Below are 18,121 nucleotides of genomic sequence, written 5' to 3'. Positions count from 1 at the left end.
CGCTCAGTGGGAGGTGCTTCACTCAACTCTGGAGATGTTCCTCAGAATCCCTGTCCCTTTGTCCAAGGCAATAAATCTGTGCCGGCACTATTCCAAGCAGATCAAGCATCTAAAACTAAAAAGACTCATCCTCCAGAGATTGAAAGTGAATTGGCAGAGGTTGATGCTGACCCAGATGCTCAATCTGATGGTATAGACATCCAATTGAACCAGCAAGCAGCACCCCAACTACAAGCTCAGGACTCTCTCCGAAGTAGTGAGGTGAGTGTGGAAGTATGTGCAGTACATGCAAGAGCGGAGGGGCTCTTGATTCTGACATGTGCTTGGACAATTGCGTGGGGGTCTTGGTTGGGGGAGCGGCATGGGCAACCTTTTCCCAGGCTCCTAGTGTATTGATGCAGAGCATTTGAGGGCGCCCCACGTCAAATTTGTGACACCCACGAGATCTTTTAGAGGGAAGAAAAAGCTTAGTAATCTAAGACTGGGGGCTATAAAGCCCAGAACTGGGTAGATCGAACCTGCAGCTCTGATAACCCTGATGCTCCGAAGGAGGTGGGCTCTGGCGACAAATTTTTCTCCTTGTCAGATCCTTCTAATTCTTCCGGTGATGAGAGCCTAGAGCTGTAAAGCATTGGTCAGGTGGAGAACTGTCTCACAGCGATGGGAGCGACACAAGTAGTCTACACCTTGAAGATATGAACATCGGAAAAATTGGGATCGATCCATCTACTGTGCGAAAGCATTGAGTGCCCCCTGGGACTAAGTCTAAGGGAGCCGCAGGGTCGTTAGTATGGGATTACTCTTTCTCCTGGCCTCGTGGGCAACGTGGGTGCTGCCACCATGCATAAAGCCTCAGGGTATCAGGAAGATCTAAGGAAATCTCGCTCTCCTATCACAGTATCATGTCTCATAGAGAGGAGACATGGACGGGGAGCCAAAGAACCAAAGGGGCATGCTGCATGCTGCAGAACTCTATCTGTCAAGTCGCCAAGTCCTGTTCTGAATTTGCAAAGAGTATACGTGAAGCAGAGACACGAATCTCAATGCTGGAAGATGAGTTGGTTGCTCAAAGATCCCTCGCAGACTCTCTCAGGTTACAGAAGGGCGATTCGCAGTGGAAGTTGGCGGATCTGGAAAATCATTTTAGGAGGAATAAGAATAATCTCAGAGTTCTTGGTATACCTGAAGGATTGAAGGGATGGGATGTACGGAAATTCATCATAAAGCTGTTCACAAAAGCATTCCCCAAGCTCATACAATGGTCATGGGACCTTGAAGTTCAGAGAGAGCTCACCCATTCTCTTTTAGGCAGCACCAACACTCAGGACAGTCAACATCTAAACCAAGGGCAATCTTAACCTGCCTGAAAGATTTCCTGGCCCAAGAAGCCATTGATGATCTTGCACGGCCAGTTAGGAAAAGGGCAGAGAAGGGGAATTGGTGTTTGGTTAGGCCCAAGTATTTTCAAGTGACAATGGAGAAGCGCTAGTAATTGCGGCAGATAATGCCACTGTTTCAGGCTAAAAGTGCCAGTTTTTTTTACTTAACCCTGCAATATTGAAGGTCATAAGCAAGTGCCAAATGCAGTTTTTTTCATCTGAGGTCAAAGCAAAATAATATTTGCAATCAATTTAGGTCAATGTACAGGGCCTCGAGCTGGATTTTATACAAGTGTCTATGGGTGATACCATGAGTGTGGTAGATGTTAATGCATACTGCAGGTGACATTTCTAGGGGGGGGTGAAAGTTTGCGGGTAAGGTCAGCTTCCCATCACGTCGGACCATTGAGTCCTTTTGCCTTGCTAGGCAAGCGGGTGAGGGTTGGGTTCTCTTGTGGAGAGTGGGGTCACATGGGTCAGGGGGTGTTTGTAGGATGGGTTTGGGTGGTGGAGTCAATGGGAGGGGTTGCAGGGGTGGGTAGGATTTGAGGGGAAAAGGTGGGGGAAAGCAAAAAAGTAATGTTGGCTAAGGTTGGAGCAAGCTGTCTTCATTCACATAATAATCGTCATGATCAAGTTAGGCATGGAGGTATGCTTTCTGCCTTGATGGGGGACAGGCTGACGTCTGGGACACTGCGGATTTATTCTATAACATTTCTGGCCTGAATGTTAGGGCTAAGAGACAGATGGTAGCGATGGAGTTGAGAGTATACAAGCTAATGTAGTGTGCCTACAAGAAATGCACATTCCCTGGGAGAAACGTGGGGTGATGGCAGAACTGGCGTATAGTGTATTAGCTTGTACACAGCATGGCTCTACAACTCGAGGGGTGGCCATCTTGACAAAACCAAGCGTACGCCAGGTTGGCAGGACAATCTCGGACAAATATGGGAGTTGGGTGATTGCTAAGTGTGCCGCCTGGTCTATTAAATTTGTTATATGCTCTGGGTATGGGTCAAATACGGACGAGGCACAGATTCTGGATTTCCTTAATATAGAGCTTGCATCCTGGCCTACCCCTTGGTATTTTGAGGGGAACTTAATATAAATCTAGATGGTCCAGAGCTACAATCTGGAGGAAACCTAAAGTTTTTAGGGCATTACAGCAGCTTCTGTCTAAGCATGGTATAATAGATTTTTGGTATACAAGGAGATATCTTGATGTCGGCTTTACCTATTTCTCCTGCCCACACAATAAATTGGTCAGATTAGATTATTTCTTTTCTCCCAGGGCAATGGCAGCAGAGGCTAAAATCCAATTATATCTCAGACTTGCATCTAATCAGTGTTCTGTAGTAATGGATAGCCCAGTTCAGGGCTTCCCTCGGCCCCAGAGAGCTTTTTCTTTCTATAGGAAACTTTTGCAGATGATTTATTTGTCAATCGTATTAAGAATACCTTTAGAATTCTATAACATTTTCTTCCAGGAATTGAAAACAGATATGCTGCTAACTCAACAAGCGGCTCAGCAGGGGCATACACCACTCTCATGGGATGCTGCTAATATTGTCCTCTTTAAAAAACAAAAAAAAAGGGACAAATCACCCACAAAGCCGGGATCATATAGACCTATAGCTCTCTTGAACTTTTTCGATAAAATCTATGCGAAGATCCTGGCGATGCGTCTCACCCTGGTAATCACTCCGCTGGTTTTGATCCATCAGCATGGTTTTATCCCAGGCAGAGGCACGGTCAATCATATTAGTAGAGTTGTGATTTTATTTGATCTAGCTGGTTTCAGCAGGCCCCATTGGAGCTGATACTGCTCGATGCTGAAAAGGCTTTCATCAGTGTCTCCTGGTAGTTTTTATGGATGGTTCTCCGCGGCTCGGGTTACGGGATGGGTTGCATCAATTTGGTAAAAGCTATGTATAGGTCATCTACAACCTGATACTGTGTGATGGGCTTAGAATGTGAGCCAGTCATCATCTCCAGAGAGAAAAAGACAGGGATGCCCATGCTCTCCCTTATTGTTTGCTCTGTATATTGATCCCTTTTTGGCTAAGTTGGAGTATAACATGATTATTAAATCTTTTCGAATAAGGTGTCTGCCAATGCAGATGATGTGGTCATTGTCACAACAGCACCAGCTGTAGCAATGCCTTAAATAGAGCAGTTGGATGTTATTTTTGCCTAATTGTCTGACTATAAATTAAATACAGCAAAAACCCAGAGTATCTGCACAAACCGGGCAGGTTTTGTTGACCAAAGAGTTACCGAGGAGACAGTTTATTTAGGTGATAAAATCAGAGCTGATGATGATGATGATGAGGATTTATAAAGCGCGACAAATACCATGGGGTGTCTAGGCGTTGCCTTTGATTCAATCAGTACAAACCGATAAGTAAACAATTAAATCGTAAACAACCAAGTTTTAAGGCCCTTCCTAAATTTAAAGAGACTAGGTTCTTTTTTCAACGTGGTAGGCAAGGAGTTCCAAAGGCTGGACAGTGTGGCCGTGAAGGTCTTACCGCCCCATCTCATCCTGTTAACTCCAGGAACAATTAGGTTTCCTAGTTCGTCTGATCTGAAGGCTCTGGCAGGAGTGTTTGGCTTAAGGAATTTCGTCAGCTGTGATGGCCCCATGTTGTTAAGAGATTTAAAGGTGATATATAATGATTTAAATTGAATCCTCTTTGCTACTGGTTGCCAGTGGAGTCAGACTAAAGGTGAAGAGACTGAGTCAAATGTGGAAAGGCCCAACAGTTATCTTGCTGCTGCATTCTGAGCCGTTTGAAGTTTATTGATGCTTCGTCATGGAGCCCTGGAAAAGAGAGCATTACAGTAGTCCAGTCTTGAGGAAATCAGCACTGAAACCATTGTCTTCCTTAGATCCATAGGAATTGCCGGGAGGATTTTCCTCAACATTTTCAAGATAAAGAAACATGCAGAAGTGGCCGAGTTGATTTGTGATTCAAAGGACAGCTTGGTGTCAAAAATGACACCTAGGTTTTTGACTTTAGGCACTGGTTTGGGCAAGGGGCCCTATTGGACCGGCCACTACTTGTTTGTCCAAAATGAAGGATTGTTCCCCAGCAACAAAACTTCAGTCTTACAAGAGTTCAATTTCAGACAGTTGTCTGACATCCAATTTGCAATGCGGCTCATACATTAGCAAAATCTGGTAGCTGTCTGGCTGGCAGAACTGCTCACCGACACGACGATCTGAGTATCGCCCACGTACGTCACAAGGGCAGAACCGTAGCTTCTTACTAGACTTGAAAAAGGGGTGACCTAGAAGTTAAAGACCGTTGGCCTCAGGAAAGAGCCGTGGGGACCCTGCAAAGCAGCATAAAGGGGGATGACACAATGTTCCCCAAAGCCACTTCCTGAGACCGCTCAGACAAAAAGGAGCTTAATAGCCTTACCCTTGATCCCGCTGATCCTGATGAGCTTGTTTGGATGAATTAGTAGCTGTTAACTGGAGCCCTATGCTGGTAAGAATTAAAAAAGAGTTGGATAGTATTGAATGTTACAAACACAAAGAGATGATGGATGGAGCGCTGAAACTTTTCAGACACTCCCCCATCACAAATCTGGGTTGAATACATCATCGTTCTTTAGCTCACTTCCACACCTCAGTTCAGACCCAGCTATATGCAAATCAGTCTTGACCCTGTGCCTCATAGGAACAGTCCAACCCGAACTGCCAAGCCAGAATGTTTACACCTCTCGTTGGTCGGCAGGTGTAATCTTTTAAAAATGAACACACTACCTAAGGTGCTGTACTATTTAAGGTAGGTACCTTTAGAGCTTAGTAGAACATAATTACAGAAGCTGCAGGCAATATGCAGTAGGTTTATCTGGGGACTGAAAAAATCCTGCAGAGCTATGAAGTTATGACACTACCCAGAAATCAGGGAGGGTGGACGGTCCCTAATTTTTCATTTTATTACTAAGCATTTTGGCTGCTGTTGAATTGTCGTGGGTGGCTGTGAGTGGATCATCTCGTTCCTCGCTGGAAGAACCCAGAGAGTCCGCCTCCCCCCGTTCAGATCCGAGGCCACCAAAGTCATCTGCGGCGTACCACAAGGATCCTCACTCAGCCCCACCCTCTTCAACGTCTACATGAGCCCCCTCGCAGCCATCGCACGTCAACACAACCTCAACATCATCTCCTACGCCGACGATACCCAGCTGATCCTCTCCCTCACCAACGACCCCGCCACCGCCAGAGCCAGCCTTCACGAAGGGATGAAAGACGTCGCCGAGTGGATGAAGAACAGCCACCTGAAACTGAACTCAGACAAGACGGAAGTCCTCATCCTGGGATCATCGGCCGCCGCCTGGGACGACTCCTGGTGGCCCCCTGCCCTGGGCACCAGCCCCAAGCCAACGGACCACGCACGAAACCTGGGCTTCATCCTGGACTCCTCCCTCTCGATGACCAGACAAGTCAACGCCATATCATCATCGTGCTTCAACACCCTGCGCATGCTCCGTAAGATCTTCCGATGGATCCCCACCGAAACCAGGAAGACAGTGACTCAGGCACTCGTCACCAGCCGACTGGACTACGGGAACACCCTCTATGTGGAAACCACTGCCAAACTACAGAAAAGACTCCAGCGCATACAGAACGCCTCCACACGACTCATCCTGGACATCCCTCGCCACAGCCACATCTCGACCCATCTGAGAGACCTGCACTGGCTCCCCGTCAACAAGAGGATCACGTTCAGACTCCTCACCCACGCACACAAGGCTCTCCACGACATGGGCCCGAAGTACCTCAACAGCCGCCTCACTTTCTACACACCCACCCGCCAGCTACGATCGGCCAGCCTCGCCCTCGCCGCCGTACCACGCATTCGCAGAGCCACCGCTGGAGGAAGATCCTTCTCCTACCTGGTGGCCAAGACATGGAACACCCTCCTCATCCACCTACGGCTGACCCAGGTCCACCTCTCCTTCAGGAAGCAACTCAAGACCTGGCTTTTCCAGCAGTAACGGACCCCTCCCCCAGCGCCTTGAGACCCTTATGGGTGAGTAGCACGCTATACAAATCGCTGATTGATTGATTGAAACTCTCCTTGCTCTCCCCGTGGCCGGGCTTGGCTCCGCCTCCCCTGCCCCTTGCTGTTTCTCTTACCGGGGACTTTCGAGGATACTGACCGGCTGGGCATTTGCTCCGTTGGTCAGCCCGCTCCTGCCTACAACCCCCATGATTACACGGGGGGCGAAGACCATCAGTGCACGCCAGGAGGCGCATAAAGCCCCGCCTGGGGCCAAGTCCCCTGCTGCTGTTGAATTGTCGTGGGTGGCTGTGAAAGTCTGAAACTCTCCTTGCTCTCCCCATGGCCGGGCTTGGCTCCGCCTCCCCCGCCCCTCGCTGTTTCTCTTACCGGGGACTTTCGAGGATACTGACCGCCGGGCTTTTCTCTGCCGGTCAGCCCACTCCTGCCTACAACCCCCAGGATTCCACGGGGCGCGAAGACCATCAGTGCGCGCCAGGAGGCGCATAAAGCCCCGCCTGGTCCCTCGTCCCGCGAAGACGCACGCGGGACGCGCCGGGACAAGGGCGGGACCATCTGTGACCGTCCGGGGCCGGAAGAGGCCGGGCTGGGCCACCCCTTTTTGACTTAGTTTACAGGTTCTTAATATTTTTTAAGTTGTACGGCACTAAATAGTAAATAGTGTCTTTTAGTCTAAAAAGCAAACACTCTACTGGGGTTTAATTTGTGTCTTATTAAGAGCTTGTTTTAAGTGCTCTTTTTACTTGTTTGTTCATGTGTTAATTTCTCTGGCGTATGGTTATATTGATATCTTGTCTTGGATATTTATACACTCACTATTTCATTTTATTTACACTCTGTGCAAAATAATGGGGAAGAATATTCCTATTCAACCTGCCCCTATAGCAAAACAAAGGGTAGCTTCTAATCCACCCCTACCTACTCGGACAGCTATCGACAGAATGCTGCAGAAGACTATTGGGGCGGTTGCCTCTGCTATTGAAAGCACAGAAAGGCGTCTTTCACTTCCAGCTGGTACCCTTCCTCCCTTACCTGTTACAAACATTTCGATGTTTACCACTAACTCTCAGGATTCGGTGTTAGCCCCATCTTTTGTTGCTTTACCTGGGGTACATCCGACTTTACCAACTAATGAGATACCTCTTGGGGTGGCCCCTGCTTCCACTGAACCCTTGCCCTCTTTAACAAGGCTATCTGTGACCCCCACAATAGTTACTAGTGATGTAACTCTCGATCCTCTTCTTTTGAATGAGAATTCTCCAGAAAAGGTGGGATGTGACACACTTTTAAGCCCAATTTCTGTCTCTATTTTAACCGATAACAGTGACGGTCCGTGTGTAAGGACTAGAGGGCAGAAGGCAAGACATAAATCAAAGCACACCATTAAGGAAGGTCAAGCTGTAAAAAATGGTAATGGGAACACTAGCAATAAACAAAGAAAGGTTGTTGAAAAGCCTAATGGGAAAAGAGGAAATAAGGTGAATAGCCAGCCAGAAATTGTATTTCCATCAACTAGTGCTAGGGTCCCAATAGCAGAGGACTCCTTCTGGGAAAGAATGGAGACCCTTTTAACAACGCTTTTAGAACCTATTTGCTTAAAGGCTAGGAATATTGAAACAAAGTTAACCAACATTGAGGGAAAGCTTGATATGAATCAGAAGCCATCCCAGGATAAATCAATTTCTATACTATCCCAACCTACTGTTATTTAATCGAATGTAAATCCCAATACTATTTTACCGGTCCCAGTAACCCAAATTTTAGATCAAACTAACAATTACAAGGCCAATGGATGATTAGAGCATAAAAAACCAAGGGGGGATACTGGAACTAATACTCCTGGGTTATCTGTCTCAACCCCAGCCGTCTTCAATGTACCATCTAACCAAACTAGAAGAGCTGAGGATAAAATTGAGACAAGTGCAATCTTAAGCTTACCCATTCTAAATTTGCCCCCAGAAGCGACACCGTATACTGTAGTGTTAGCAAATGTTCCTTCATTACCCCCTAATGCCTTTGAACATTGGTCGACTTTAAGGAATAAATCTCTTCACTTTCTATCTACCAAGTTTGGGTTTAAAAACTACTTGTTTTCAGAATTTAAGATGGCCAGAAGAGTGAGCTGGTTGGGCACCTTAGATAAAACACTGAGGGGTGACTGTGTAATTATCTCATTCCGGTCACCACAACTGGTACGTACTCTAATCGAGAGAGGTTGTACTGGGAGACTTGACCCAGACTTTGTTAACATTCTTCCCCTCTGTTACTTTTACTGTCCACCTCGATCAATTAGGTGTTTAGCTCCCCCCTGTCCACCTTTATACCTTGATGACCCATTGGGTAGAAGATATGGCGTCCCAACATTTAATCCATTTGACACTCTTAGTGGCTTAGAAAACAATGACTGACTACAGGTAGATACCACTACCCTCAATCCTCTAGACGTAGAAGTTGACCCTATCCCCTATTTTGGCATCAGGGAAAATATAAGGGCAATTGGGGGGAAAGTATTTAGTATAGTCCCGACCATGTCTGGGGCTTCGGGACATATAGGGGGTTCCGTGACTATAGACGGGGGATCAGAGGTGGGAAGTGACCATATGGTCTCTTCTCTACCAACTGGTTCCGCTTCTGCCATCTCGGTTATCCCCCTGTTAATCCCATCAGTGTGTAAAATTTCCTCTTGGAATATTGTCAGTATTAGATCTAAAATCGCTAATCCAATCTGGTGGGATTTCATTCAGACACAAGATATGCTCTGTTTTCAAGAAACCTGGAGTCTTGATCCGGTCCATTTAAATGGTTTTAGGACCTTTCACACTCCAGCTGTTGCCGTTCTACATGGAAGAGCAAAGGGTGGTCTGAGTATTTACTTGTCTAACAAATTGGACCTTGTTTCGCTTTGGCCTAAAGGGGAACGCATCGACAAAATTCCAATTAGGAGTGGGGTCAGACAGGGCTTTGTCCTGGCCCCTTTCCTTTTTAACTTGTACATAAATGGATTGGAAAAAGCTATGTGCAATAATAGTTTGGATCCCCAACACGTAGCCGGCCGCCCAATCCCAGCGCTTTTGTACGCTGACGACGCTGTTCTTATGTCACGTACTCAAGTGGGATTACAGCTTGTGGTAGATAGCTTTTTCCACTTCATGAATGAGCTGGGTCTAAAAGTTAATACAACTAAAACTTTTACTATGTATTGCGGCAGGCACTGTAAATCTAAGAGGGCCATATTTATAGCAGGACAGAAGCTTGAATCTACCAAGCAGTTTTCCTATCTTGGGATACTCTTCACTCAGAGTGAGTCATGGTCGCAGGCTGTGTCAGCTAAAAAACTTGCGATGATTCAATCGACGGCCGCTCTTAAGACCTTTTCAAAGGAATTAGGCACCAGACCACCTGTGGAGCTAATTAAGATCTATAAAGCTAAATGTGTGGCTGGTGCTACTTATGGCAGTGGGGTATGGGGTTTTGCCGACCCCACGCCTATCCAGGTGGTGGAAAATTCCTTCTTAAAGTTTATCCTTGCGGTTCCCAAGAGCACCCCTAATTACAACTGTCATGCAGAATTGGATCTTGCTTTCATATCTGATCTAATTAAGCTGGAGCCTGTACTACTATGGCACAGGCTGTGGACACAAGAAGCAACACAGCTTAATAGAGATATTTTGACAGATATCCTAAAATTAGAGGGAGCCATTAGGATACCGTGGCTGAGCTATGTCTGTAACTTTTTAAAAGACATCGGAAAAGTGGATTCTTTTTTAAATCCTACTAATATCTCAGCTATCTCGCGTAAAGACTTGAAGAAGGAGGGTTTAGCTTTCCTGGATTCTTTAAGAGTCGCAACTGAGGTCTTAAAACCCTCTGTTCTGCAACATCAAATGATATTAACGACTTTTAATATTCAGCCCTATTTAATCTTGCACGATTTACCTCCCTGTCCCTGTGATGACATCTCACCTCAGAGTACTATTCATGTTTTTCTCTTTTGTAAATTTTATGATGTGATGAGACATAATGTTTTACTACCATTCGTGAGAGAAATGGGCCACCGTCAATGTCGTGTGGCCATGCTTAATATTCAATGTCTTGATAATTATCTGTGTGTCGCATCAACAACATTATATTTGAAAAATGTGATGCGCAGTAGGAAAAGTATGATTATCTAAATGCACTTTAAAATTTATGATATCATGGGCTTTGAATCCCCTGCAATTGTTGAATTTTTTGTACGCCAAAGATGAATTGTAAACTGTATTTTTCTTAAAGATTTTAATGAACTGTTTTTATGTATACTTTTATGATTGCTTTCTAACAATCAAATAAAGTTATATTTGATTTGATTTACTAAGCATTTTGTTGCATAATTTGAAGGGATTTTTATAACTACAGAAGAGAGCAGCAACGTAGCAGACACTCCTTCTATTTACCAAATGCTGCTTGGCTCAGAAGTGGAGAGATGCTTATTAAGGATGGTTGAACCAAGCAATCACAAAAAGACCCACTTTAAGGTTCAAAAGACCCATTTTAAGGTTCACTGGGCAGCCCTTAAAGTCTGGAAGAAGGTCCGTAGCAATCTACAAAATTGATAGAATAGGCTATTACACTCCTATTTCAGCATTGCTGTTATTAGCCCCCATTTTCTGGGACACGACGATGGCTAGGTGTAAACTTAAGGGGATTTCAATAATTGTGGATTTCTATGAGAAAGATTATATGTATGCATTCTCTGCATTTGCTGTGAAATTGCATCTGCCCAACACCAACTTTTTCAAGTTTCTGCAGATTTAGGACTATCTTCAGAAAAAGCTGCAACAGGTGGTAATGGGTAAAAATGCTCTTATTAAAGCAATTAATCATAGAGATAACATCAGTAGCCTCTATATGTTGCTTTTAAAAATGCAGGAGAATGGTTTACAAGTCCAAAATAGTAAATGGAATAGTATTTTGGGTCAGGGTGGTGAACTCCTCCAGGAATCTATTGAGTTTGCTGAAGATATCTTGGTCTCTCCAAGCCTCATGGCACAGCACTTTTAAGCTATCTTTAACCTCTAAGTGGGGGTGTGCTAATGATGGCAAATGCTTTTGTTGTCAGGCAGACTCAGCCAATATCATCCATATGGTCTTTACATGAGCAACATTAAATCAACTCTTTTTAGGGATAGAGGCCTTTTCAACTAACATGACTGGTAAAGAAACTACGATTACATCTTGGCCATGTTACTGTGTCTTTTAGGGGTGTCAGTGACTAGTCCAGGTACATCACAAGTTGGTCATCTAATATTCATGGCAACCGCCATGGCACAGCTGTGAATAGCCTCTTTGTGGTTGCAAAAAGAACCCCCATCCTTTGAAATGTGGAGAGCTAGATGTTATGCTATTTTTAGTCTTGAGCACAGTCTTTACTCCCTGAAAGGACAGCATAAACGGAAATTAGGTTTAAGGATTTGGGGAGCTATACTTGATCATATGAATGCTGAATGAAATTTGATCTTAATATCTTTCTAGTTTTACCCCTTTTTGGCATGGATTGTTTTTATGTATGTATTACTCTCAGTCCCCAAACTATGTGAATGCTTTCTGATATATAATATGTCTTGATCATGATGTTAAGCATTCTGCCTTAACCTTAGCATACACCTCAGAAATCAAAGAATCAGTGAAAAGTGCTACTCAAAAGTAATGTGAAACAACAAAGTCTGACAACAAGACATTTTTCGTTATCTCAATGGTCTCCCTCCCTGTAATCTCCTCAACCCATTTCCTGGCTCTCTAATCCGTTTTGTTCACCACATGCTCTTCCCATACCCAACTATCATTTTCAATCATTGATTTTCGTACGGCATTTGCACTATTAAAATCTTTCCTTATCTCAAAATACCTAAAATGGAGATCTACTTCACTACCAGCCTCTGTCCTTTCCTCTCTGTGTAAACTGCTTGAGCGTCTGACCTGCTGCTTGTCAGATGTCTTAGTGATAGAATGAAGAACAGACACAATTGAGGGACTAATAACTAATCCCCCAACATCTCAGTTAGATTTTTAACCATTTTAATACTGAAGATCAGGCAAACCGTCTTCGAATTCTGATTTCTATTTGGATATCTGACTTTGCTCTTTGCTTGATACCCTCCTCTTATCCTCTCAGGTTCACCATGTGGACAGCTTAATGGTGTCTCGTAGTATGGTACTGTAGTTGCTTTTATATAAGCTTATATAAAGCTTCATACCCAGGATGAAGCATGGATGTGTAGTTGCAGAAAGGTAACACATGGCCTTGTAGGAGTGATAGGGTGAAAGAATCCATATCTGTTATGAGGTATGTGAGAGTGGTATTTTGATGCAGTGTGTGAGGAGCACAATCGTGCCCTAATCATGGTTTTGTTACAGGAGCGTAGTATGCACTTAAGCATGTGCATTAAAACAATTAGGATTACAAATTACTAGTGTAATTAGAGAGAAAAATACATGAAAAGAGTGTGGCTTATATGGGAAGGGTTTGATCATGTGCAAGTCTCACAGTCTGCTCCCATCATGGAACACCTCAATTCCAGATCAGACCCGATGCCAACACCACCATCAGAGGAACCCTCACCTAGAGACCTCCTGGCCCCAACCTCTGCAACTTCATCTTGGACTTCATAGCCTCCCTGGCTATCGACTCCGACCACTACATCTTCCTGGGCAACCTGAAATTCCATCTAGAAGACTTTAATGACTCCACCACACTGCTCAAAAACATGAGTATTATCTGCCTCTCTCAATTGATCACCATCCCCAAGCACAGAGCCGTCACACCCTGGACCCCGTCTTCTCATCTTCCACAGAGCTAAATTCGCACACAACACCAAATTGACCTAGACAGACCGCATCATTGTCCACTTCACTATCAATAGTCCACAAGATCCTCCAATGAGGCTCCCGAACCTCCCTCGCCACAACTGGGGCAAGGCCACAGAACCCCTCTGGACCATCGCCCTAAAAGTAACAAGACCCACCCCTTCAAAGTCCCTCGAACAGGAAGTCAAGAACTTCTCCAGCTGGATCTCCTCAGCCCCCTGAAGAACATCATCAACAACAGACCGACCAAACTGACCAGCAGGTTTACCCCGGAGCTACTGACCCTCAAACGACACTGCTAGAAATTAGAGAGACAATAGCAATCCAAAAATACCCCCACCAACCTGTAGTCCTACAGATCTGCCCTCCACACTAACACCACCTTCTTAGGGAGACCAAGAAAGAAGCCCTCTTCACCTGCATCAAGGCAAGTGCCAACTGCACCCACGAATTGTTCAGCAGCATCAGAGAAATCTCCTGCCCCTCCACCACCGAGAATACAATCTGCCCCTCCCAATCCGTCTGTGACAACCTGGCAGACTACGTCCACTGCACAACTGCTGACATCTACTAAAACTTCGAACTCCAAACCACCAGCCTCAACCACCTCAGCACCCCAGCCTGCCCCTCCCACCATCTCAGGATCACTGACTGGAATCAGCTCTCCGTGGAAGACACCATCTCTATCATGAACTCCATACACTCCGGATCTCCCACTGCCCCCTGCCAACACCACATCTGCAAACTAAGAGAAATCATTGTACGCCCCCTTACCAAATTCCTCAACAATTCCATCACCACATACACACCATAAACAACATAAACAACATTTGGAGGCACGCAGAGGTCAAGCCCCTACTGAACAAACACTCTGCCAACCCCAACGTACTAAAAAACTACCGCCTGATCTTGCTCCTCCGCTTCACCGCCAAAGTCTTGGAAAAAGCCATCAACTGTCAGCTCATAGACTACCTTGAAACCAACAACCTGCTCGACCCTTCCCAATCTGGCGTCTAACTAAACCACAGCACCAAGGCCTTCGCAGCAACTGGCGACATCAGATGCCTTCTCGACCTAGGCGGAACAGCAGCCCTCTTACTCCACGCCCTATAAGCAGCCTCCAACACTGTCTCCCACCACACTCTGATCACCAGACTCCACCACAATGGCATCCAGGGAAATGTACTCATCTAGATCTCTTCCTTCCTCTCTGGCTGAACCCAGAGGATCTACTTACCATTTTCTTCCTCTTTACCCATAGACATCTTATGCTGCATACCCCAGAGATCCTCCCTCAGCCTCACCCTCTTTAACATCTACATGACACCTCTGGTGGACATTGACCACACCCTTGGACTCAACATCCTCTCCTATGCCGACGACGCCCAGCTCATCCTGTCCCTCACAGAAGACGCTGAGTCTGCAAGGGCCAGCTTTGAACACACCATGACCGACTTCTGGATGAAGATAAACTGCCTCAAACTCAACTCGGATAAGACAGAGGTCATCATCTTCAGACAGAAGCTTTCCTCATGGGTCCTAATGGGATGACAGATGGTGGCCCACCACAGTCGACCCCTCACCCACCCCTACCAGCCACGCATGCAACCTCTGAATCATCCTGACACACACCTGACCATGAAGCAGCAGATCAACGCTGTCTCCTCTACCTGCTTCCTCACCCCTGGATGCTACGCAAGATCTTCCGCTGGATCCTAGTCTCTTCCAGGAAGTCACGCAGACCCACATCACACACCGACTTGACTACCGTAACGCACTCTACGCGGAACCACCAAAAAACTCCTGAACCACCTCCAGACCATCCAGTACATGGCAGCAGGACTCATCCTCTACCTCCCCAGAAGAACCAGCATCACCTCCAACCTCAGAGCTCTCCACTGGCTGCCCTTCCTGGAAAAATGCCTCTTCAAGATCCTCACTCACGCCCACAAAGCCCTCCACAAGTCCTAACCTGCCTACAACAATGACCGCCTAAGATTCCATCGACCAACTAGGAATCTCTGATCCACCAGAGGCACTGTGGAGTCCACTCCTTCTCCTACCTCGCCGCCAGGTCCTGGAACGACCTCCCCCTCTGCCTTCACCCCGCACTTTCTCTAAAGTATTTCAGGAAGCATCTCAAGACCTAGCTCCTCGACGAGGCTCATACAGCCCACCAGCACCCGGAGACCCTCTGGGGTGACATAAAATTGCTCCAAATATGGAACAAAGAAATGAGAGATGCTTGTGTGGTTTATGGGCTCTTTACTTGATGCATCCTTTCTCTCTGATACTAGTCTCCCAATTCTATATCACTTACACCTTTGGTGTTTCTGATAACTATTTTACAGGGTGGAATCGCAGATATTTGCTTTTTTCATCACAATTATCACAATTTTATTCTGACACTTACACAACTATCTACTGCTGTTCTTTGTGTAACAGAAACCTTGCACTGCTTCAGTATGTATCAGAAGCTTGTGCACCCTTGTGTTGCATTGTACCTCTTCTGCATACCAGTTAAAAACACTGCTGCTGCATCTATTCTATGTGTGATGGAAGCTACACTCTTCCAGCCTTGTTTTTCCTGTTGTGTAAGCGTTTAGTAACCTTGTACACCTGATACACCAGGTCTGTGTATGGTACATGCATGCACTGTTTCTGACCATACAGTTTTAAGTTTTTAAGTGTTAATGAACTTTCTAAACACCTTTAACTATGTAGAAGATACAATAGTTGGCTTGGAAAATTGTGGTGCTATGTAAAGAGATTTTGCATGATGTGTAAAATAAATATAATTCCAAGTTTGAAATAAGCATTGAAAAAGCCATAGTTCTCTCTGTTTGTTTGCACTGCCATTAGATATGCCAAAAGAACTGCTAGTGTGTTGCGTACAAATGCAAACACTTTAGTGGCCATCTTGGAATGAGTTTTCAATTAAAGAAAAGCTATTCCAAGCTGACCAACTGTGCATATGTATCTGTGTGCATGCATCATAACACGAGTGTACATGAAGCCATTCCACGAAGGCTGTTGATGCATATGCATGTGTACAAATGCACTGTGGCACTCTGTCACCCATTTTGCCATTTTTAATTTACAGTTTCAATATGAAGGGCTGGAAATGTAAGGAGGAACAGGAAGCAATGGAGTGGAGAGTGAGATAGCAGAAAAATACTGAAGTGGGGCAGGTATGTTAGGGGACAGACCAGAGGAAGACATGCACTTCCATGGAATGCAGTAAAAGGAACAATGTGTCTCCTCAATATATATGCAGAAGGATACAGCTCATCCAATCAGAACCCTGTGAGCCAAAAATGCTCTGGGCAGGACACATACAGAAAGAGGTATGAGAGGCACTGAATCAAGAGCAGACACCTAAGATGAACAACTAAGAAAATCAGTCATGAATTTGTCTGAACCAAAGCACACTCTAAGTATTTGTAATTTATTGAAAACCTTAGGTCGATGTCAAACAGCTAAACCTGTCAGTGGAAAGACCTACCAATAACTAGAATAGAATTGTTAAACCGTGGTTAGCTTTAAACATCATTTGGGAGAACAAATTCAAGGACTTGCACTTACCCCCTGCTGAGTTCATCTTGACAAGGATTTGGTCCCCTTTGTGTCCATACTTGGCTGCAAGAGATGACATCACTTCTTGTACAGGAGCATTCACAGGTAGCATTATGGAGAGACAGGAGTAGTCAGATCTGTAGACTTCATAAGGGACTGTTTGTGACAAATACGAAAAAATGGGTTACATTTCAATTTGAGCCACTACAATTTGTGCCCCATAAATAAATAATAAAATATTTGATAGATAATTAAATACAAACATGTCTTTGAGCTGCATTACATTAGGTTTACAAAGTAATGGTTAAAATGCTGAATTTAGTTTATAACAAAAAAGATGTAATTTTATTTTATACTATGAAATGGTGATTCAAGGAGTACACTTATGACTAACGCAGGTCTTAGTCAAATATATAAACATCCTATCATTCATTATCGACCATTAATAAAATGTGTACTATTTAGTAATCCTGTTAAATTCCCAAACTCTTTATTTAGTTATAGCATTATTCATGCAGTTCTTGCTATGAAGTGTACATATGTCTTCCTATCTGCTTCTTATCCTCTGGAGTTGAAGAACATGCTGTATATAATTAGATGACATGAACAGCATCATGTGAGCAGCAAAAAAAAGCAGGGTAAGGGGGATTTTAGACTTTAGGGATGGATACTGATTAAGGGTGTTTTAGAGTTCAGGGATCGTTAGAGATTAAGGGAAGTAAATGTACATTTCATATTTAGGGGTGGGTCGAGTTAAAGGGAAGTACGGGTAAGGGAAAATGTGGGGTTTATCAGTGGGTAGAGACAAAGGGAGATACGGGTCAATTGAGGGTGTAGGGGTGCATGGAGGAAAAGGGAGGTAAGAGTCCTTTTAGGGTTCAGTGAGGGGAAGAGGTAAAGGAAATCAACTTGGGGGTCGCCTCTTGTTTTATGTCTATATGTGTATTTATATATATGTGTATGTATGTATATATATATATATTAGCAGAACAACTCAGCAGAACCCCACAGAGTATCCACAGCACAGAGAGTGTCCACAGCACTGCAATTTTCCTTCAAGGTAACTTTTTATTTTTCTTCTCTTACACCATGTGCAATACAAAAGGACGGTCGACGCGATTCGGCTGATGCCTTCAACTGGACCATAGAGTCCCACCGACTAGACAGTCTAGTTAAAGTGACAAGTGCAATTGATCTCTTGTTTGTTTCTAAAAAAATAGACTAGACCACTCACCCACTTAAAAACGTTTGTGAATCGGCAACCAGTGACTGCCATTTTCTTAGAGC

At 44.8% G+C, this 18,121-nt stretch overlaps 1 protein-coding gene across 2 annotated transcripts in view; it reads right to left on the bottom strand.

The window, feature by feature from the left end:
• Positions 1-18,121, bottom strand: part of RAPGEF3 (Rap guanine nucleotide exchange factor 3) — a 1,135,646-nt gene that overhangs the window by 358,225 nt on the left and 759,300 nt on the right. For both annotated transcript variants that reach the window (XM_078688545.1, XM_078688554.1), the window contains exon 18: positions 16,844-16,990. In XM_078688545.1, the coding sequence (XP_078544671.1) occupies positions 16,844-16,990 (147 nt within the window). The remainder of the gene's footprint in view (positions 1-16,843; positions 16,991-18,121) is intronic.

This window comes from Lissotriton helveticus, chromosome 1_1 (genome assembly GCF_964261635.1).
Source record: "Lissotriton helveticus chromosome 1_1, aLisHel1.1, whole genome shotgun sequence".
Lineage (NCBI taxonomy): Eukaryota > Metazoa > Chordata > Amphibia > Caudata > Salamandridae > Lissotriton > Lissotriton helveticus.
The sequence above is the reverse complement of the archived record's forward strand: the minus strand, read 5'-3'. Positions and strand labels throughout refer to the sequence as shown.